This window comes from Poecilia mexicana, unplaced genomic scaffold, assembly GCF_051168715.1.
Source record: "Poecilia mexicana isolate PSO_F unplaced genomic scaffold, ASM5116871v1 scaffold_15, whole genome shotgun sequence".
NCBI lineage: Eukaryota > Metazoa > Chordata > Actinopteri > Cyprinodontiformes > Poeciliidae > Poecilia > Poecilia mexicana.
In genome coordinates, this window is record NW_028263384.1 from 29439032 (window position 1) to 29461608 (window position 22577).

Below are 22577 nucleotides of genomic sequence, written 5' to 3' on the forward strand. Positions count from 1 at the left end.
GCTGGGGTTGCTTGGTTACGAGCGGAACTCTGCTACGGTTGCTTGGTTACAAGCGGAACTCTGCTACGGTTGCTAGGTAACGGCCACTGTCTGCTGATTTATGATGATACATTCCAAAGATTTTTGAAACTGCTCATTTTCCAGACACCAAAACATTTATTATTAATTTATTTCCAAAAGCAGCTGGTTGTTTATTTTTGTTTGTATGTTTGTTTTTCTTAAACGTTCTGCCCGTTTTAAAAAACGGGAAAAACGTGAATTTTTGCAAAATGCATGCCCTTTAAACTCTGCATTACCACGCAGCTAAAATGAAACGCTGCTAAAGGATTGGTAGGATGTTAACCTGTTCTGTAAAGCCAATCATATAAAAATGACTTTCAGATGTTAATGAATGCACACAGAGAGGGAGGGAGTGAGTGACAGCTTAATAGGCTGGGTGAGGAAGGCTAGCTGAGCAAACCTGCTTTGATAATCCGAGTGCAGCAGCAGCTATGAAAGGTGCTGCTGTTCTGGCTCCGCATCGCTCCTGCGTCTCATCTTGCCGATGAAGCTCAGATGTTCTTTAAAAAAAGAGAGAGAGACTTGTGAGCTCTTTTGTTGGTGCTTTAATGGAAGAAACGGGTTTGGCATGATCAGTGGGTCATCTCAGGTTCTGCTCTTTATAGTCTGCACCTTTTTACAATTGCTTTTATTCACACTTCAAAAACACAAAATGTTACCAAGTATTTTTGGTCTAGTTTCTACTGAAGACGAAAGTAACTTACAAGTAACTTTTCGGCAAAATATTGGACCAATAATTCCTTAATTTTGATTAAAAAGTTTTCGTTTCACTAGCAGATTATTTCACTTAAATTAATATAACTTTGCAGAAATGCCTGTTTCTTGCTTGCACAATTGTAGCAAATTAATAATGCACACAATAAAATGCATATTTTGGTTCATTTCAGTTTTTTACTCATTTTGGTGCAAAAACTTGCAGACTCCACTCCCAGCAATCCTCTGAGACGGTAGAGAAAAAAGTATCTCTTTGTTTTTGTCCTGAGCCAATTGTGTCTGCACACTGCACACTGTCTTGAAACATTTGGCAGTTCGTCGCCCTGTTTCTGTACAAGTTTTAGCCTGGAGTCCCATCTGGCACCTCTCTGCATTTGGCTGTTCGTGTTTGGATCTGAAGGCTGAAATCTATCTGCTGTTTCCGCCAAGCACCTGTCTCTTTGGACACTTTGTTTTTGCCCAGTAGACTAGGGGATTTCGTAGAGATGTTATTGGAACATGTGCACCAACTTTACACAATAAACCGCTCTTTCGTCGCCTCTTCTTCCCCTGTCATTTATTCCGACTTCTCTCCTCCCTTTTTGATACTTTCCTTTTCTTATTGGGCAGATAGTGTTTCGGCTCTCGGTTTAAAGGAGCGGGTTAGCTGCAGCAGTTGGGGCCCTGAGGCCAGACACACCTCTACATCCTATCTCTTCCTCTTCTCTGCTCTGTGCCTCTGAAATGAAGTAGCATTGCATAAGAGCAGTCCTTTGAACAATCAAGCATTCATGTTAAAAACGTGGCTCAGCTGCTTCTGCATGCACTGTAAAACATTTGAAGCTGGTTGAACTTGAAAATGAAAGTCCACCTGCTGCCTTGAAAATGCAGTTTATGTCAACAAGAAAATAGTTTTAACTCAGACATTAAGGCAGGACAAACAACCATGCACACTAACACCAAGGAGAATTTAGAGACCAGTTAACCTGACAGTTATATTTTTTGGACTGTGGGAGGAAGCCAGAGTACCCAGAGCGAACCCACCATGCACAGGGAGAACATGCAAACCCCGTGCAGAAAGACCCGGGCCGGGAGTCGAACCCAGAACCTTCTTGCTGCAAGGCAACAGCTCTACCAACTGCTCAGTTCTCTAAAATTGTTGGTTTTAAAGTTCATTCACCATGAATTGTGAGCTTTAACTTAATGCTGCAATTTAAACCAAATAATTATTTCACAATATGCAGGAAAAAAACTGATCTCACCCAAAGAGCCACATTTCTCTGTTATTTTACTAAATATCAAGTTAAAATAACGACTTATTTTACTTTAGAATAATTTAAATTCTTGTTTGAAATTTCATGAACAAAATTTCTGATCTGATAATGAACTTTATTAAACATCACAATGAATTCAGCTCAGACATTTAGTGAGAACAGGACATTAAAATGAACATTTGCCTTAACACCAGAGTCAGAGTGTAGAAGATTGTGGACAGAGCTAAATGTGGCTCAGATGTTTTACAGTGCTGTTGCTCTCTGACCCTTGATGGTGGACATTTTCGCAGCAGGTCTAGTAGAGTCAACACCAGCCTGTGGTGGCCAGGATGTCTGCCAACGTCTCCTGGTTGTCTTTACGATCCCTGATCCCAGTGACTGTTCGTCTCTGGTATGTCAGTGCAGCTCGTCTCACTTCTCTTTGCCTTGTGGTCTTGAGTCACATCACGACGTTACAACAAGCTTCTGACGCCTTTAACGAGATAAACTTGAGAAACTTTTCTACTGCTGAGCTCTTTAACTGAATCTGAGTCTCTAATTTTCTTTTAATGCCAAAGTGGCGAATCACAGTGAAAGTCATCTGTTGATGTTTTCATCCACCTTAAAGCTGCAGTATGTAACTTTTATAAAAAATTATATTCTTTACATATTTGTTAGCGTTATCATTACTTCCTTCTAGTATAAGACATGATCGGTGGAAGCTTCTCTGCCTTCTCCCAGTGCTCCCAGTAAAAGCTGCAGAAATACACACTCAGTCAGAAACAACCAATGAGAGACAAGGGGAGGGTCTTAGCACTGTCAATCACTCTACAGCCTGCTATGAATGCAAATGGGGCGGATAAACGGTTTTGTAACAGTAAGTTGAATCTCCTCCATTAGCAGCAAGTACACCAGAGTCTGCAAAGTCTGGAAATAATTGACTTCCATCATGCTAACATCAGTCGCTATGCAAACGAAGGAGGAAATTGAATAAGAATTCAGAATTTGCATTCAGAATTTGAGATTGATTGACAGCACTAAGCCCCGCCTCCTGGCTCTGATTGGTCGTTCTTGGTGCATTTATTCAGACAACAAGAGGAGCTCAGGGATGAGGTGGAGATTGATCTTTTCACAGATTATTTGCCTCATTTTGACACAACATGGTGTCAGTTTTAACAAATATGTTAAAAAAAAGAAAACATTTTGTAAAAAAAAATACATACTCCATCTTTAAAGAGTAACTAACCCTCAATCAACTGTTTTGCAGATAATCTGTCTTAATTGGTCTTTAAAGGTGCTAAGTTTTGACATTTTTGTGTAAATTTGTTTAATTCTGCAATATCCAGCCTTAAGACTTCTTTTACTTTTACTTTTGAGTAAAAACATCTTAATTTAGTGCTACTCTTACTTGAGTACAGTTTTTGGGTTCTCTACCACCTCTGATCATAAGTAACTTTTCAGCAAGAAACAGGAGCTTATTTTAAATAAATAATTCCTTAATATTGACTTAAAAATACTACTGCCATTGGCACAATTTTCCTCTTATAACATGGGAAAATGTTTTGTTCCAAATAAACTGCCAGTGGAAATAGAACTGGGTTGCTAGGCGATGGGCCGCATGGCTGGCGTTGCTAGGTAACGTCACAAGGCTAGTGAAATAATCTGACAAAGAACTAGAACTTGTTTTAGTGACTTAGACAAGTGTCTATATCTTACTGAAAAGTTATTTTTAAGTTATTTTTGTCCTTTTTGAAGCGTACTAAGATATTTTCTCTAGAAACTCAACCAAAAGTACTTGGTATAATTTTATGTTTTTGCAGTGCAGTGTTCTCTCTAGCTAAAGTTGAGAAGATCTGACGACTAAGTTGCTAAACTCTTTGAGGGACTTTCAGCTACTTGCATGAAAAAAAACAGTTGAATCTAGGATTAACACATGGAGGCGAAGGATAAGCCAACCACTGTGGCTTTCAGCAGATCTTTAATCAGAGGTGATGGATCTGTTCAAAGCCTTTGCATCCAGCTGCCTGTTTTGATTGGAGCTGCTGGTGACAGATAGCATCTCTGCTGGAAACCCACGCAGCGCCAGCCAGTGGCTGTGTGGGCTCGTCCCGCGCTGCCTTCGCTAAATAAACACCAGGCTCTTTAGTCACAGTAGCCCACAGTTTGCCTTTCAGGGTAATTTGAGGTAGTATTTGTCTTATCAGTGTTGATTTTCTATTAATGATTGTTTCTCTGGTATTTAATTATTTCATGCTGGTTCCCCTCCACTTCACTTGAACATGTTGTTTTTTAATTTTTATCTGTCTGTCTGGGGTTAAAAGTCTTGAGCCATCGTGTTTCCTAGCAGAGCAGGAGAAGCCTTAATGTTTTAGGGATAATTTGCAAAGCAGTGCAACATCTTCAGTGTTTGCAACCTTTTTTCCACACAGTATGGAAGAAAGAGAGCATAATTAGTCTGATGTTTTAGGCAGTGAATTTTTATCCTTGGTGTTCTCTTTTTACTTTAAATTCAGCAGCAAAAAAAATCACTTTAAGGAATTTGCCTATAAAAATTGGCCTGCAAAAATTCACTTGTGAAAATCCTCCTTCAAAATTTCCACTGCTAAAATTTAACCTTGAAAAATTTTCACCTACAAATACTCGCCTTACATTTTTGTGCATTTTATTCTTTAGAAAGAAGCCTGAATTACCGCATTAGACCTTAAAAACAACCAGAATCTTTATTGATAAAAGCCTGATCAGCTAAGCTTGAAAGCAGTCAAATGTTGCAGGTTTTTTGCAACATTGTTTCCTTTCTGCTCGTCATATTTCTTCTTTCTTTAACACTTTATTTAGCATGAAAAGTTGCTTAAACAAAAACTGATTTCTGAGTTTTATTTTGTCTTCACAGGTACGCCATCATGTGTGGAATCATGGCAGAATACGACTCGATACAAAACAAGATAAAGAACGGCTACATCTTTAAGGTGAGCTACACAGATCTAAAACTGTTCCAGCATTTTCACATTTTGCAATCAAATTTCTGAAGGTGTTGAGTTTCTCTAGATCTCTCTGGGAAATTAGTTATTACTGAAAATGTTCTTCTGGTGATAGAAGGCCGACTTTGTAACTGTCTTTATGAGGCTCTGGAGGTTCAGGTTCCACTCATGCGCTTACATAACCAGAGCATGGAACAACGGCACGTAGCATTTTATCTCCTCTCAGCAGTTTCCCAAACACTGTGTACCTTCAGAGCTTTGACAGGCGAATGAGAGAGAAAAAAAGAGAGAGAGAACTGAAGAGGGCAGAAATGAAAAGAAGGGGAGGGCCTGTGACAGCGGGGGGAGTGTGCGGCAGGTTTGCGTGTGTGAGAGGTGTTTGTGAAATACTTGTGGGTTGGTGAAGCAGGACAGATCAGGTCGGGACAGAAGATGGTGAAAACAGCGGCTGTACCATGAATCAACGTAAAAATCCATCTGTGCTGAACCATGAGTCAGCGTTAAATCCTCTTGTTTCTCTGTTTCTGTCCCAGGATCACCTGGATAAAGCCATCGAGTTGAAGCCGCAGGACCCCCTATCCTACTACCTGCTGGGTCGCTGGTGCTACGCTGTACGTGACCTTTCCCTCCTGTCTGACCTCAGAGAGTATGGCAAGCCGTTAGTATCACTAATGAGATGAACGCAGAAAATGTAAAAATGTTACAGGAAGACATTGTTGACAGTACGTAAACACACAACAAAAAAAATACAATTAAAATGAATATCTAAAATAATTTTGCACTTCTGTTAAATCCCAATTAAGTAATCAGATCTTAAAACATACATCGCTGCTATATTTGGACATTGGATCTGATTAGGGAGTTCATTGGTACATTTTCAGATTTTGTTTTCATGCAACGTGTTAATTTGGTGTTAAAAATAATTTAAAAAAATTGAGGGTCATATTTCGAGCATAAGTGAACTAGCACAGATGCTAACATTTTAACACAGAGCACAATTTTAACATTTTTGTGAATGCTGAATGTGAAAGCTGCTAAATTTGATTTAATGGTTTCAGCATTGATAAATTATAAGATCTTGACTGATAAAATTAAAAATTAAGATTTAAAGGAGGTGGAAAGTTTACTTTGTAAAAGTTTGAAGATCAAGCTTCATAGTTAGATGATTTTTGTTACCATGGTTACAATGTGAGGCCAGGAGTTTAGTCTTTGTGTTTGAGCTCAATTTTTTTCATGAATGCATCTCAGCAAGTTACAGATTCTACTAAAATCTGTAAACACATTGCATGTTGTTTACATGTGGAAATTTGCGCGTCCACACAGCGCTGGTTGGCAGAAAGACGATTCTTTTAATATCAGATGCTTATTTTACATTTATTAGTAAGTGATCGCTGTGGTAGATTAGCTACCACTGCTGTTAGCTAATCTAACACAGCAGTGGTTTATTAGTTAATTTAAACAACTACTGATCATCTGTCAGAGTTGGTGTTTACGTCGTCTTTTTTTATTATTTAAATGAACTGAAACGCATTGAATTCTGCAGTACATCTACATGTCAAAGTTGTCATAGTCAAACTAGCATAACTAACCGACTTCCTTTTCCTTTGCTATTTTTCTTAATTAAAACTTTTTCCTGACCTTATATAGTTGTAGTTTTGATAATTAGTACCAAAGCACTGCATCCCATTTCCTTTATATATCAGGTGAACATTTAAGATTTCGGGCGTTATGTTGACAACTTGACAGCTAAACCTAGTGCTAATCATCATTGGAAAGCAGCTTTTTTTGCATGACGTTGTATTGCAACGTTTCTACTCCGATACGCTGTCAGTAGATACTGATCTTTTCCATTTCGTGACTGTTGAGTTTATAATAAAAACCAGTTGAGAACAAGCCTTTAATGTAGGTCTAATTATTGACAGTGACGGCTTTCCGTAGGGCAGACGGCATGTGGAGTTCTGTGTGGGGTTTTTTCTGCCTGTGTGTTTCTGTCAGGGCGCTCTCTGGAAGGTTAACAGCAGCCATTGTTAGCTTTAAATCAGATTGCAGCGCAGTGATAGGTCCGTCCTGTTTCTGTTCGGCTCGTGTTCTTTCCATTCTGCTGTTTGTTTTTGATTCAGATAAAGGCTGTTTTTATGGCCATCATGCTATGTCTTTACTCTCTGAGTCATCGCTGCTATATTTGGACGTTGGATCTGATTACAGGGTTCATTGGAGCATTTTCAGATTTTGTTTTCATGCAACGTGTTAATTTGGTGTTAAAAAAATAAAAACAAAAATTTTGAACTAAATTTTAATTGAAATATAAAAATATTGGTAGATTTTAACCTTGGAAATGACTTTCATTCCTGGGATGAGTGGGAAAATAAATTAATCTTGTTTTCCCAGTAAAAACACTGGAATATTTTTACTCTGAGAATTTGTGAAAAATATTAACTTTTATATAATGCTGGTTTACAAAAAAAAAAAAGCACTATCAATGCTTTTATTTTGAAATTCTAAAAAAAAAAAAGCTTGATATTCAAACTGGACAGTTTTGTAATAAAGTAAAATCCAACGTTTGATTAAATTTGAAAAACATTATTTACAGTGGAAACCAGATATTTTCATACACCTACTAAAAAGTTAAATTAGATTAAACTTTTCTTGTTTTAGGTTAGCTAGAATATCCCAAATTATTTCTGTTTTCATGTTGAAAATTAAATTTATCAGTGCATAGAAACTTTTAGTTGTTCACCCAAGACTTCCTGTTGGGGTTTGAATATGATGCGACGCAGAGGCTCTTTTCTCTTAGCCACTCTTCATAATGGAAAAGACAAGAAAACATGATGATTTAGTTTAATGTGACTTTAAAATTTTGTTGTTTTATGGAATTATTTGTGGAAAATTTGAGGATTTTTCTAAAATATTCTAACTAAAATGCAGCTTTGAAAACTAAAATGATGATTTGCAAATCAGCCAATCCAGGAACACCGTTTCACTTTCTTTGGCTCTGATTGGTTGGATGGCGCCGATAAGGAATAATGTGGATTTTAATGATTTTAATGAAACTGGTGCCAGATGTTATAAATTCCTCTGTATCTTTCTTTTGTTCTTTTAATTTTTTTGTCGGGTGTTTTCCTGTTTTAAGGCTGGTTATTTGGTTATTTTTCAGGTTGCTCAGTTGTCGTGGATTGAGAGGAAAGTTGCTGCAACGCTGTTTGGAGAACCTCCGAGCGCCACAGTCGAAGACGCGCTGAAGAATTTCCTGAAGGTACGCTGTTTTACAAACAACCGCGTTTTCATCCACGTTGTTATTTTGACATCCTGGAAAATTCCATTTCGGTGTTTTTAAGGTTTGGAAAGTTCTTGATTTCTGTAAAAAGTCTTTGAAAGTAATTTATAGACAATTATTAGTAGTAAAATCTAACATTTCATTAAAAGCTTGAATGTGGACACCAGATTTTTAGGGATTATAAAAATATATTTTTTTTATGTTTGAAATTAAATCAGATAAACATTTTATTGTTTTAGATTAGTAAGAATATAAAAAATTATTTCTATTTGCTTGTCAGAAGTGAGATTTTTTTCTTTAAATCTAGAAGTTTGTAAAGATGCTATATTGTGCTTTACATTTAAAGGTTTTTTACTTTAACACAATTTGTTTGAATTATTTAAATTACTTTGCTCTTGGATCCATCAGTGTGAGAGAATAAAAACACATAAAATTTAGTTCCATTTTATTTTACTTTATTCCTGCTGTAGAAAGTAAAATACCATCACAAAACTTTATTAACCATAATAAATAATATGTAAAAGTGAATTGAAACTGTCTTTTCAGTTCATTTGTATGTTTTTATCTCCAAAGTGATGCTGGAAAAGTTTGAAAACTTACCGCGAATATCCTTAAAATGCTTGAATTTTATGTGGAAATGTTTACAAACCCAGATGTTTTTAACAAAGTGAAGCGGAAGAGTGAAAATTAACAATTAATAATGCAAGAGAGTCTGTTTGAGGGTCTGAATACTAATTAAGGTGATAAAATCCACCTTTTGTTGGTGCAAATTCCTTAAAGTAGAGCGAAACATTACATTTAATTCACAGGAAACTGCTTGAAACCAATTATTGATATAGGATTGGATATTGATATTGACAGTGGTATATTTTTAAATAAACAACCTGTTGGATTAACTTTTACTGTCTTGATGTCAAAACAAAATGTGGGTTAGTCATAATTGGTTGAAATGAATTAAGAAATACTCTTAAATAACAGAGAAAGTTGAGTTTTTATTTAGTTTTGTTAGTTTTTGCTCTCATAATCAACCAGAATCAAGTTTATTTTGTGCCGCAGTAGAAATTTTGCCTCCAGGTCGGCTCCTTTTTTCTTTTTCTTCTTTTTTTTAATTTGTGTTTTTTCAGAGCGGTCTTATCTGCGTTCCCACATTTCAACTGTTTATACAGCAGAGAAAATACTTTTGCTCCTGGCCAATATTCCTCTGCATGCCTCTTCTCATTAGCTCGGCTTTAAATGAGTCGTGCTGCGACTCGCCGGCGAAAACCTTACAGCAGATCTGCTGCCGAGCAGCTGGAGAAAAGAACCCAGCGCCAATTCAGAGTCCCCATAAATCAGCCACAATTTAAGAGCTGCTTCGTTTAGAGAAGGTGGAGTGATGGTGGGGCGGGTTGCCATGGTTACCATTATTGCACCTGACCAATCATGGTATTCTTTTGACTTAAAAAAAAACAAACAAATCACATCAGATTGTTTCTTACCGGTTACCCTGCTGCATCCTAAACGCAGAAAGCATCATTATAGCAGGTCCTTCCTCCAAACCATCGCTACCTGCGCGTCCATTAACCTTAAAACTGCACAAATTGGAATTACGAAAATAAATTTGCTTAATGGAACCACACCAATTACGAAAAATCTCTTTTTTTGATAAAACTTTGTGTTGTCTTTTTACTGTTCAATATTGAACTTTTTTCTTTTTATTTTTGGTCTAGTTTTTTAGTAAACTTGAAATAAGACAAACTTAAAAGTAACTTTTTAGTAAAATATATGAGCTTGTTTTAAGTTAATATTTCATTAAGATTGATGAAAAAGTACTAGTTCCATTGGAAGATTATTTCACTTTTTTCACAATCGTTACCTAGCAACGGCAGCCAAGCCCAGCCTGTTACCTAGCAACCAAGCTCTAGTTCCACTGGCAGATTATTTCACTTTTAACAAAACATTTTCCCCCTATTGTATATTAATTTATCTGCCAATAGAACTAGAACTTTTTCATCAACATTAAGGAATTGTTGACTTAAAAAAAGCTCCTATGTCTTTTCTGAAAAGTTCATTTTAATTCAGTTTTTTATCACTTTTTTGACCTTTTTTGTGCCTCTTTGCTGCTGCTTTCACTCTGGAACAATAAGGAATATTTCTATTCTTCTGAACTCATCCTCTGTTGTTTTATCTGTTTTATTCTGAGATAAGTCCGACGTTGCAGCTCAGAAATGAACCAGTTTTCTGTTTTTTCTACAAACGCAGGTTGAAGAGATTCATCCTGCGTACTCGAAGCTGAACTATGTGTTCCTGGCGAAGGTCAGTGATGCTTTCTGATGATCCTGTTGGCTGTAAACTGGATTTATCTTAACTTTACTGTTTGTTTGTTTTTTTTGTGGCAGTGTTATAAAGCTTTGGGGCAGAGCGAGAAGGCCAGGAAGATGTGTGAAGCTGCATCTACCATGAACACTGTCTCCAAAGAGGTTCACTTCACTTTTAGTTTTATTTTAAACCCAAAACGTTTCCATTTTAATTTGATTTTGTGCTATAAACCGACAGAATGTGGTGCAAAGCTGTGAAATACAAAGAATTGAAATTTCTGCTCATCCCTCAATCACAGTCACGTTGAAGGAACTGTGTCTGTGAAAATCAATCATTTCAGTCTAGACTTTGACTAGGCCATTCTAACCTATCAGAGGCTTTCCTCCAGGATTGTCCTCCATTTATCTTTCCATGAAGTCACCACAGAGCAGTAATTTATCCAGAAATGTTAAAAAATAGACATTTTGCATTTAAAATAAAAAGACATATCTGTCTGTAAATATGTTTCACCCAGAACTCAAGTTTTAACTCTGTAAAAAATCATTTTCTGTTCAATTATTTATTGGTTTATCCAAAAACATATTTACTTCTAATATTATAGAAGACAGAGTTATTTGAAAAACCTACGGAATGTGCCTATTTTTTATCAGTTTAATTGATTAATTGATAGATTTAGCAGTAGGTAAAATAATTGTTAGTTGCAGCTTTATTGGCAATTTAGTTTTATAGTTTCGGCATCATGATTCACTTTTCTTAATCCAATCTAAATTGAGGGTAAATTAGTTTTTTTGTGTCTTATTTTGTTTTATGTTCTATCAAATAACAACCAAAAGTAAATTTGTTGATTTATTTTAAAGATTGAACAAATTTATTCTTTGTGATTTTAATTGTTTCTTATTTATTAGGGGGGGGGACCACAACAGCTATATATATATATATATATAGCCTACATAATTTTTTTTTCCAACATTAGCAGAAAATTGACAAAGTTTTACACACATTTCTGCTTTCACTTTACAATAATGCACCACTCCCAATAAAAACCAGGGGAGACAGAATGTAAAAAAGTATTAAAAAAACCACCATTTGCTTCAGTTAGAGGCAGAAAAGTTCAAAATGAGCCAACAATGACGAATGACTTTAAAATGTTTTTCTTTATGCAGGATGAAGAAGCACAGAAGGAGCTGAATTTACTCTTCCCTTCAGTCTGAGTGTGAAAACGCTAAGGAACCATTCTGGAGTTATTTATATTTATATATATCTATATAATATGCAGGGGGAAACGGTGGGTGAAAATATCTGTTTGATTCACTCTGTGAGTGTAACAATATCATATTTTTTTGTTTTCTTATTCTAATGGTTAATTCGCGTTTCTAATCATGAAAAAGTTCATATCAGTCAAATTTTTTTCTATATGTTATAATCCGAGTTTATTCATTTATATGCTTTGATTATGTGTGTGTGTTTTTTTTTCTTGTACATGCTTCAGACTTTATACACATGGGTGACGCATTAGCGCCATATACACTGCAAAAACAATCTTACCAAGTATTTCTGGTCCAGTTTCTGGTGCAAATATCTTTAAGTAAGACAAAACAACCTAACGAGTAACTTTTCAGCAAAATGAATAAGCTTGTTTTAGCTCCTATATCCATATTTATAACAGAAAAATGTTTTATTATAAGTGAAATAATCTGCCAGTGGAACGGAACTTGGTTGCTAGGCAACAGGCTTGGCTGGCGTTGCTAGGTAACAAATGTGAAAGAAGTGAAATAATCTGCCAGTGGAACTAGAACTTTTTCATCAATGTTAAGGACTTATTGACGGACCACAAGGTCCTGTACCTTACTGAAATGTTACTTGTAAGTTAGTTTTGTCTTATTTCAAGTGAACTAAGATATTTACACTAAAATGTTGTGTTTTTGCAGTGCGCGGATATGCTGCAAAAGATAATTTCATGAAATCATCTTCAGTTTCCACCTGTGCTGAGAGAAATGGATCATATTTCAGAGAAACCCACATAGTTTGAGGGAAATTGAAGCGCTTACCTGGAAACAGAAATGAACCTGAAAGATCCTTTTTCACTGTAAAAAGTAATTCGTAACAGAATCTCAGCAGTTTTCCCAACAAGTTTCATTTTGTTGCGCCACATGAATCATTCAGATCTGCTTCTCACTTTGGAAAACTCACTGTAGTGTTACCAAACATTTTCTGATGTTTTCATTCAGAAGCAGTGAATGTTCTGCTTGATGTGTGAAGGATTAGGCAGTGGAATTAGATTATCGCACTAAATCAGTTATTCATTTAAAGATCAGAAGATTATTTGAAACAACAGTAGAGATGGTGAAACAGCTGAAAATGACTTTCTTTTATGAGATGGAAAAGTATGACAGCGTAGATTAAACAGCCGTTATGGATGGAAATATAGAGAGGTGGAGTAAGTTTCAGAAAACTCTAAAAAAATTTAGATTAATTTTGGACATTTTATTGGAAAAATTTGGAAACTTTTTCCAAAAGAAAAAAAAGCAATTTCCAAAAGTCGAAAATTTGCTAGAAAAATATCTGAAATTTTTAGATCAATTTGAGATATTTTCTTGAAAAGAAATTGGACCTTTTTTAGCTCCAAAAGCTGAAAATTTGCAAGAAAAATAAACTCTAAAATGTTTAGATTAACCTCAGAAATTTTCTTGAAATAAACTTCATAATTTAAAATTTTCAGACGCCAAATGTTTTCGAGAAAAAATGCAGTAATTTTGAGTTTAATATGAGGAATTTGAAACCTTGTGGGTTTCAAAAGTCAAACGTCTGCTCAAAACATCTCAGATGTTTTGAGCAGAAATTTCTGAATTTCTGGAGGTCAGAAATTCAGAAATTGAAAATTTTCTTGGAAATGAACAGAAATTATGAGATAAAACTTGGAAGTTTCAAAAGTCTGAGCTTTCCAAGGTTTTTCCAGAAAATGTTAGAGATTTATCTGACCTGAAAGTTTCATTCTGAATCCGAACACCTGAGTTCATATGATTAACATGAACTCTCCCATGTTCTCCAGCCGCTTAGAAACTGAAATGACTTCATGTTTGTGGGGGTGGAGGGAGGAGGCGAGCGACGGGAAAAATCCCCCAGGATCTGGGAAAATACATCTGTGAATCACCTGAACCCTGATTTACATATTTTCTCTTGAAGCAAAAGTAGAAGTTTACGGGAAGTGATTAGGGAGACTGAAAAAAAGAAAACATTGACTTTATCCTCAGAATTCTGACTTTTAATCTTCTGAGAAAAATGTCAGAATTCTGAAATTAGTTAGAATTCTGACGGGGGGAAAAAACTGAATTCGAAAAAAGTCCGAATTCTGAGATTAAAATCAAAATTCTGAGAAAATTGTCAAAATTTTGAGAAAATTCTGAGGGAAAAAAAAATCTGAATTTTGAGATTAAAACAGTTCAGAAAATAAAAAGTCAAAAGTTTGATAAAAAGTAACCAAATTCTAAGAAAATTCAGAATTCGGGGCGTGGGGGGTGGAGTTAGAATTCTTAGAAATGTCTGAATTTGGGGTGTGCTGTGGTGGCGCAGTGTTTAAGCACAACCCACATATGGAGGCCTTAGTCCTCGACGCAGCTGTCGCAGGTTCGATTCCTGGCCTTGGTGACCCTTGCGCATGTCTACCCCATCTCTCATTACCTGCTTTCCTGTCAATTAACTATCAAATAAACACCACTAGAGCCATAAAAAACCTTTAAAAAATGTCTGAATTCTTAGAAGAAAAAAAACATATGAAATTAGAATTCTAAGAAAAAAGTCAAAATTTTGAGAATTTTTAAATTATTTTTCAGAGGTTTTTTTGTTAATGTTTTATGTGAAGGTGATTTTCATTACTCTACATTTTACGTATAAAGTTCAAATGATGCTGTTTGAAGGTCAGATAAGCTGTAGTTTACAGGTCATGTAAAAAATATGTAACAAAAACATGAATATCAGGGTTTCTTTGTTGTGAAGAAGAAAAGTAGCTGTATCTGTTGGTGTTTTGTTGTTTTTATTAATCTGAATGTATTTGAGAGACCATTACTGTTTGATACTTCATGCTGTTGGTCATTCCTGGATGCTTTGTTTATTTTAAATCTCAGACCGATTTTATTTCTGTGACATTGGCACCCTGACTTATAAAACAGATTATTATGAATCATTTTGGTATTGAATTATGCATCATCAATATAACTCATGTCTATTTTAAGGTTTTTTATCCAACTTTTCCAGGGTTGCAAAACATGTACGGAGAGCTTTGGGTGAAATGTACGACACCGAATCAGAACCATCGTAGATTAAATAGAGAATCAAAAACAGGAAAAAAGGCATCAAAAAACTCAGAAAGTTTAACATTATTCAGAGTAAAAGTTTAAATTTTGCTAGAAGCAAAATCTGAAATTTTGAAATCTCAGAAATTTTCTGGATAAAATATGGAAATTTCTGTTTGAAGTCAAAAATGTGTTAAAAAAAAAAACTCAGAAATTTGGTGATTGATCTCAGAAATTTTCTGGAATTTTTTTACTTTTTAAACTGAGAAATTTCCTTGTTTTTATTTAGAAAATTTCTGAGATTTCAAAATTTACTCCTTTTTCCCCGCTACAATGACCCTAAAATGCCGTCATACAAACATTCACATCCTTTTAAAGCTTATTTTCTTTACATGTATCTTTGTACTGTCATTTTTTACCAGTTGAATGATTTAAATATTTTTCTGACTGAGTTGAAGCTGCAGCTCAGTGATTTCTGGGATGTTAGTAAATCTACAAATTGCTGACTGGAGGAATCGTTTTCCCGCCTTGTTTGTGTTCTTTTCTGTTTTATTGCTGTTTATTAAAAAAAACAGTAACATCTTTTGTAATCTCCAGTGTATAATTAAAGCACACAGTTTATAATTTTTTATATTGAACCAAATTGATCTTCTTCCAAAGTCATCATGGAGCAACAAGTATGGTCGTGTCGTGCAGAATTCGCCTCTGAACATTGTGTGCCAGGGCAGCAGGGAGTTTGTTGCTGCGTTGATTCGGGCCAGCCTCCCACTGGTCTAGTCATGTTTCATCTGTTTTTCTCTAAATAGGTGCTTCCCAAATCAGGGCAGGTGTTTGTTTATACAGTAATGGAAACTTCACCTTTCCTGCCTGTTTTTATAAGCCTCCTTTAATCGAGCGCTTCGGTCGAGACAGCTGTGGTGTCTGCACATGTGGGGCCAGATGTTGCAAATGGACTCGGGAGCTGCACCATTAAACATTTACGTCCCACTTTTTCTCTGCTGCAGCACCAAATTTTCATCCAGCGGCCATATTTGATTGGTTGTTTGAGGGGCGTTTGTCACTCGCCTGTTTCTGTCCCATATCACACTGGCTGCATGGAGAAATGCACATTATTCTTCTTTTGGTCATATTTTGTGCAAATGCATTGCAACACTGTAAAATAATAAATTTGCTGACTCAACTCATTTATAGGGGCAGTGTTATGTAAAATCCACCTTTTTAGCTTTACATCATGTTTTAATGTTATTCCTTCAAGAACAAACCTTGATTCTTTCATGCATGTTTGACAAATCCTTTAATCTCCATGACAACCATTCAGCTGCACAAAACGCCTGGTTGGACCAAGCCCCGCCTTCAAGGTGCAGCTCCTCCCCCACTCGACTCCATTAGACTAGCCAGCAGTAATTAGCAAACATCTGGTGGAGCTGAGAACCTTCTGAGCTGCATATGAGCTGCTTCTCAGAGCAACGCTGGTAAAAACGTTGATAAAGGGTTAATAGAGGAGCCATGTTCGGATGACTTCCTGAAGGCGGAGCTTCAGAAAGAATACGTTTTTAAAGAGATGGGCCCAATTTCAAGGCATTAAATTACGTTGTTAAATTTCTTTAAAGTCACATTTGATATATGCAGCATTTTCTAACAACTAAAGTCAACATAGTTATTTGATTATGCTATAATTTTTCTATGTGCCTAGAATTACACAATGCTGCCCCTTTAAGTTGTTTTAACTTTAACTGTTGAGTTCAAAACATTAATAAAAGCTATTTCTTCAGTTTTAATTTAGTTGTTTTAGCTGTCTTTAGCATTTATACTAAACTACGAATGATTAGTTAAGAGATTTTTTAAAAAAAGTTAAGTTTTTACCATCAAGTTGACAACAAAATTTCACATTTTTATCCCTTTTAAACTAATTTCCAAGTTTAGTCAACTTTGTAATGTTCATTTATTACTCAGAATTTTTTACAGCTTTGAAGGTTTATTTTTTTATTGTAAATTATGGTCGTGAGTCTAAATAAGACAAAAGGAAATTTTCAAAATTCGTACAAAATTAACATTTTACAGATTCCTACCAGAAAACAAACAAAAATTAATTTCTAAATATTGAAAATTCATGCCTTAAAATATGTTTACATTTTTCAGAAAAAAATTTTTGATAAACAATAAACATACTTGCATTAACTCTTATAAGTACTGAAAATAAAAATAAAAAGTTCTTAATTTTTCTTAGACACAACTTGTCAAACATTCTTAAATGTCTCCTTAAAAATTGTTTAAACAAGGTTTAAAATTCCTATATTTAAAAAAAATATTTACTTAATTTTTTTTTATCTCATGGTGTAATTTGTTCTGTTGTTTTCAATCTGATTGAGAAACCAACATGTAGTATCGGAGCCATACTAAGAAAATAAATACAATTTTGAGAGTAAAGTTATAAGATTACAAGAACAAAGTTGTAATAATATGACTATACTTTTGTTATTTTTAGGGTCTATGATGCATTTAAATATTTGACCTTATCTGTTAAGGATGTAAACAATCAATTCACTTACAATTAATAGTTTATTAGGTTAAAATTAGTTCCAAGCAATTAATAGTCCGTAGTGTTGCAGTTTGGCCGCCATCCAGCAGAAGGCGCCACTTGTCTTCATGAAGCGAAGAAAAACAAAGATGGCGGAGGCGCTTTATTAGAACAGTTGGTTAAGAGAAACGATCCAAACAGCCGAGTGTGGGGTACAACATGCACTTTATGCTGTTTAGAAATATTAAATCCCCACAAACCTCCTTAAGTTTCACCTTCATAGTGCTTTATTCAGCGGAGCAGCTGACGGAGCAGCGTTAGCATGATATGAAAAATGTCGCTCTCTGTTATGGTAAGACGGTCTGCTCTTGACGAAAGAGAAAACGTCCTCTTATTAATTAACCATTAGTCGGTCGGTAAAATCAATCCACTTTAGATTAACTCATTAATTATAACTTGCATTCCTACTTATGTGTAATTATGTCCCTGTGTGAATCAGAGAAAGTCCACAATGCAGTTTGTATATAATCACTCCACCCTGAGGAAACAGCAGTGCAAATAAAATAAAATATGACAGTAATGCTCATAACGAGTGCATTCACGCTTTGAACTTGACCCAAAGTCAACCCCTCTGCTCAGCTTTGGACTATTTCTGGCTAGACCTGCTGTTTGTTCAGGACTCACTTCAAATAAACCCAGTCTCAGTTCTGCTGTGACATTTCTCACTCTCCATCAGCCGCTGTCTGAATACCACAACTTCTTACCCTCCATCATTCATACTCTGCACATCCACACATTCATTCCTGAGCTGAGCTCTGCTGAAGTTACACAACTTGCATGTGTTTTATCTCCAGCCAATGCAAGATGTAAGCGTATATCAGACTCTCATGCTAATCTGGCTAATGCAGACTTGACAAGTTTAAGCTGTGATGACATAGGATGTGTCTAACAACCAATTCACGCAATACGTCAAGTTGCTTTGCAATGTAGCGCCACAGAACGGCTTGGTGTCCAAACGCTTTGCACAGTCAAATGTTCTCAGTAATCTTCATTGGGGCCTGTCGTAGCCTGGTAACGGTGCAGCAATCTCTAACTCTCATCCTACTGGTAGCATCAACATGCTAGTTACTCAATATGCTACCGGTAGTGATAGCCCTCATGCTATCAATAGACTTGCACTTAAGATATGCATTTTAGCTCATTTAAAGCTATGTTGTTGACACCAAACACATTACTACGGACAGCATTTAAGCTAACCTTAGCATTTTGGCTAATTGTAGCTTACACACTAATGTTAGCATACAGAATGGAGTAAGTCCATGTTAGTCAACACAATAATGATTGGAATCAGAAAACTGGGTTCCAAACAACACGCACACTTTAGACATTTTTATTTTCTATTTTTAATCTATCATATCTCTTAGACATCCAAGTTTTCCATCTGTTTTATTTTAAACTACTGTTGCTTATTCTGTAGCAAACCTCTTTTTGATTTAGTTTTTTGCAATCTTTTACAGATTCGATTCCATTTGATCACATTTCAACCACAAACTGAGGTGTATTTCATTTAACAAAACAATAAAAAAACATTTTTCCTTTTTTTACTATTAAGATTCTGAAAAGTGCATTTATCTTCAGCTCTTCTTACATTACGTTACACATTACACTTGATCAGGGCCTGCCCTGTTGCATTAAGCAATAAATCAATTAATCACATGATAAATTAAAGCAAGCTATTTCCATTTGCATGATTGATTATTTTAATCTTTTCTCTCTTTCTGCCAAAAACTGGATTTAAAGTTTTTTGTCTGTTGCTTTGGTCTCAAATAAACCTTTTTTTATTATTATTTAGTTTATAGCAATTTCATAATTAATTGTATTTTTTGTTTTGTTTATTTTGGATATTTAAAATGTTTTCCAGTTTCAGTGTTAAATGTTAATTAGAATTTAAAGTTTATTGGTCTGTTAGAATATAATGACAGTTTCAAGAAAATATGCAAAAAATATGTGTGCCATTAAAAGTTATACTGCAGCTTTAATGGAAACACTACAGTTGCAAAAATGTTTGACATTTGTCAAACTTTTGTGCACATTTGTAATAGAAACGCAGCTTATGAACTTAAAAACATACAATATACAAACAAAGTGTAAAAAAGTCAAAGGTGTGGGAATACTTTAGCATCCAGAGTAAAAAGTTTCTGTGTGCAAATGTTTCAGCTCAGCATTTTGTAATGTATTGCAGTTTGACTAAAGAAAACAATGTTTTCACTCCCATTCATAAAGGTTATGCTTGGACTGCTGCCACACATTACTCCAGGGGCTGTTTAGTCCTGGGAATTACTTTTGGATTTGTAAAAATGGGAAAGAAAGAGAGAGGGTGAGGGAGAAAGAGAAAGGCAGAGAGATAGGGAGAGAGAAAGCTGCTCGGTATCAGCAGCCATCTACTGTCTGATTCTGTCACGCTCTGGTTAGTCGGTAGCTACGTGCCTCACTTTGAACGAGTACAGGATGTTCTAGCTGGCCGAGATAAAAAAAAATGGCAGAACAGGCAGCAAGATCTTAGAAACATTTCCCTTTATGTTCCGGCCTGCAGCTCAGCAAGCTGTTTGATGCTTTCTTGGAAAGCATCAAACATGACAGTTTTGGTATTATAACATCTAAATTCAGGTTATTTCCAGTTGACTTGACGAAAACTGAAATGGAAACAAGCTGAATAATTTATTTGGATTAAAAGTAGAAGACAGAACTGACCTACACTGCAAAAACACAAAATCTTACCAAATATTTTTGTCTAGTTTCTAGAGCACAGGTGTCAAACTCCAATCCTCAAGCGCTGCTGCCCTGCAACTCTGCTCTGCTGCACCACCTAAATATAATAATTAGGTCATTAGCAAGACTCTGGAGAACTGATCTGCACAAGAAGGAGGCAATTAAGCCATTTCATTCCAGTGTTTTGTACCTGTGGCACATCTAAAAACTGGGACAGCGGAGGACTGGAGTTTGACACCCATGTTCTAGAGCAAATATCTTAGTACAATTGAAAGAAAGATTAAATTAACTTGCAAGTAACTTTTCAGCAAGATATGGATGCTTTTTTAAATAAATAATTATTTAATATTGATGGAAAAAAAATATTTCTATTGGCAGATTATTTTGCTTATAACATGGGAAAAATGTCTTAGTGAAATAATCTGGCAGTGGAACAAGTCATTTTTCATCAAAATTAAATTATTTATTTAAAATAAGTTTCTGAATTTTTCAGTAGTTATCTTTCGAGTTACAAGTTAGTAAAATTAAAAAACACGTTTCAAAAACCTTCTGAAGGTAAAGTTACAAATCAGGAGGTGCCAAGCCGTTACCCAGCAACCACAGCAGAGCCCAGCCAGTTGCCTAGCAACCACAGCAGAGCCCCGCCCGTTGCCTAGCAACCCAAACTGAGTTCCTGGATGTTTGGTCGGCTGGTGTAAAGCACATTTTCTCTATGGCAACATCTTTAAAGGAATGTCTAAAATGACTTTATCTGAGGCTCAAAAATGGAGCAGTGTTAGCAGAGCTGTTAGCTTAGCTTTGCTTAGGCCTCTGGTTTCAGATAAACTTTAAACAGAAAACATTTAAACTGGCTAAAAACCAAATTGTGTCTCCAATATTTTATTTTTGTGCAGGATGGGTCCAGAAAAAAGAAGCTTACCAAACTGGCTGTAGATAAAAACATTTTATTTGGTTTTCTCTATACTTGTAAATGTTTACATTTTGCAGTTACATTGAATTTACATGAATCAGATTGGCTTCTGCAGGAACTTGTAGATCTCTGCGTCGGCCGCTGATGTGTGAGACGTTCAGAATCAGATTCCTGTGCAAACGTACATGAAATACCCAAAATGAGCCGAGCTTGAGCAAGGAGGTGAAACACCGAGGCATGGACCAGATTCCAGCGTCAGTTTCACATTTTCTATCATACAGTTTCTAGAGTTTAATGCCCTGCACTCCAAAAAAACAAAAACAAAATCTTACAAAGTATTTCTGGTCTAGTTTCTAGTGCAAATATCTCAGTTAACTTGAAATAAAACAAAACTAACTTACAAGTAACTTTTCAGCAAGAAATAGGAGCTTGTTTTAAGTCAATAATTCCTTGATATTGATTTTAAAAAGTGCTTTTTTCTGCTGGCAGATTATTTCATTTCACAATTGTTACCAAGCAACGCCGGCCAAGCCCAGCCCGTTGCCTAGCAACCCAGTTCTACTTCCACTCGCAGATTATTTCACTTATAACATGGGAAAATGTCTTGTTACAAGGGAAATAACCTGTCGGTGGAACTAAAACTTTTTTTAAATCAATATTAAGGGATTATTGACTTAAAACATTTTCCTTTATTTTGATGAAAAGTTACATGTAGGTTTGTTTTGTCCAATTTCAAGTATGCTTTAACACACTATTTATGCTAGAAACTAGACCAAAAATACTTGGTAAGATTTTGTGTTTTTGCAGTGTAATAATGATATCCTGTCACCATATGCTGCTGCACACTGTCAGCCAGCTGGCTGAAAGAAATCTACTGCACATTTCCCTCTAATCCCTCTCCTGCTTTATAGCAGCAGCAAGATTAATTGTTGTTTTTCTTTTTTAAACAACGGTAATTTGAACATTTTTTCTGTAAAAACCATTTTAAAAAATTAGTATTTTAGTTGAGGTTGTGAGTAGGTGAGAATCTCTAATTCTGCACTGCAAAAACCAAAAATATTACCAAGTGTTTTCTTTGTTTAGTTTTAGAATAAGAAGTTTTATTTATATAGCACTTTTTCGGCAACAAGGCCGTTCAAAGTGCTTTTAAGTGAAAATATCTTGAAATGAGACAAAACTAACTTAAAAGTAACTTTTCAGCAAGATATAAGAGCTTGTTTGAAGTAAATAAATCCTTAATATTGATGAAAAACTAAAAGTTCCACTTATTTCACAGTCAACAGGCCCTGAGCCGTTACCTAGCAACGCCAGCCAAGCCCAGCTGTCGCCTAGCAACCCAGTTGTAGTTCCACTGGCAGATTATTTCATTTATAACAAGACATTTTCTCATGTTGTAAGTGAAGTAACCTGCCACTAGAACTAGTAGTTTTTCTTCAATATTAAGGAATTATTAACTTAAAACAAGATCCTCTAAATCTTGCTAAAAAAATCTCTTTTAAGTTAGTTTTGCCTTTTTTCCAGTGTGCTAATATATT

The 22577-nt window shown here is 35.5% G+C and overlaps 1 protein-coding gene across 2 annotated transcripts in view; it reads left to right on the forward strand.

Moving 5' to 3' along the window:
- rmdn2 (regulator of microtubule dynamics 2) overlaps nucleotides 1-16029 on the forward strand; it is a 38246-nt gene extending 22217 nt beyond the window's left edge. Inside the window, exons 6-11 of one of the 2 annotated variants that reach the window (XM_014992317.2) lie at nucleotides 4897-4972; nucleotides 5518-5595; nucleotides 8139-8237; nucleotides 10500-10553; nucleotides 10637-10717; nucleotides 11720-16029. In XM_014992317.2, the coding sequence (XP_014847803.2) occupies nucleotides 4897-4972; nucleotides 5518-5595; nucleotides 8139-8237; nucleotides 10500-10553; nucleotides 10637-10717; nucleotides 11720-11767 (436 nt within the window). In that variant the 3' untranslated portion in view covers nucleotides 11768-16029. Of the gene's footprint in view, nucleotides 1-4896; nucleotides 4973-5517; nucleotides 5643-8138; nucleotides 8238-10499; nucleotides 10554-10636; nucleotides 10718-11719 lie in introns of those variants that run through there. The other variant, XR_001418902.2, reaches the window with a different exon arrangement.
- Nucleotides 16030-22577: the final 6548 nt, after the last annotated feature.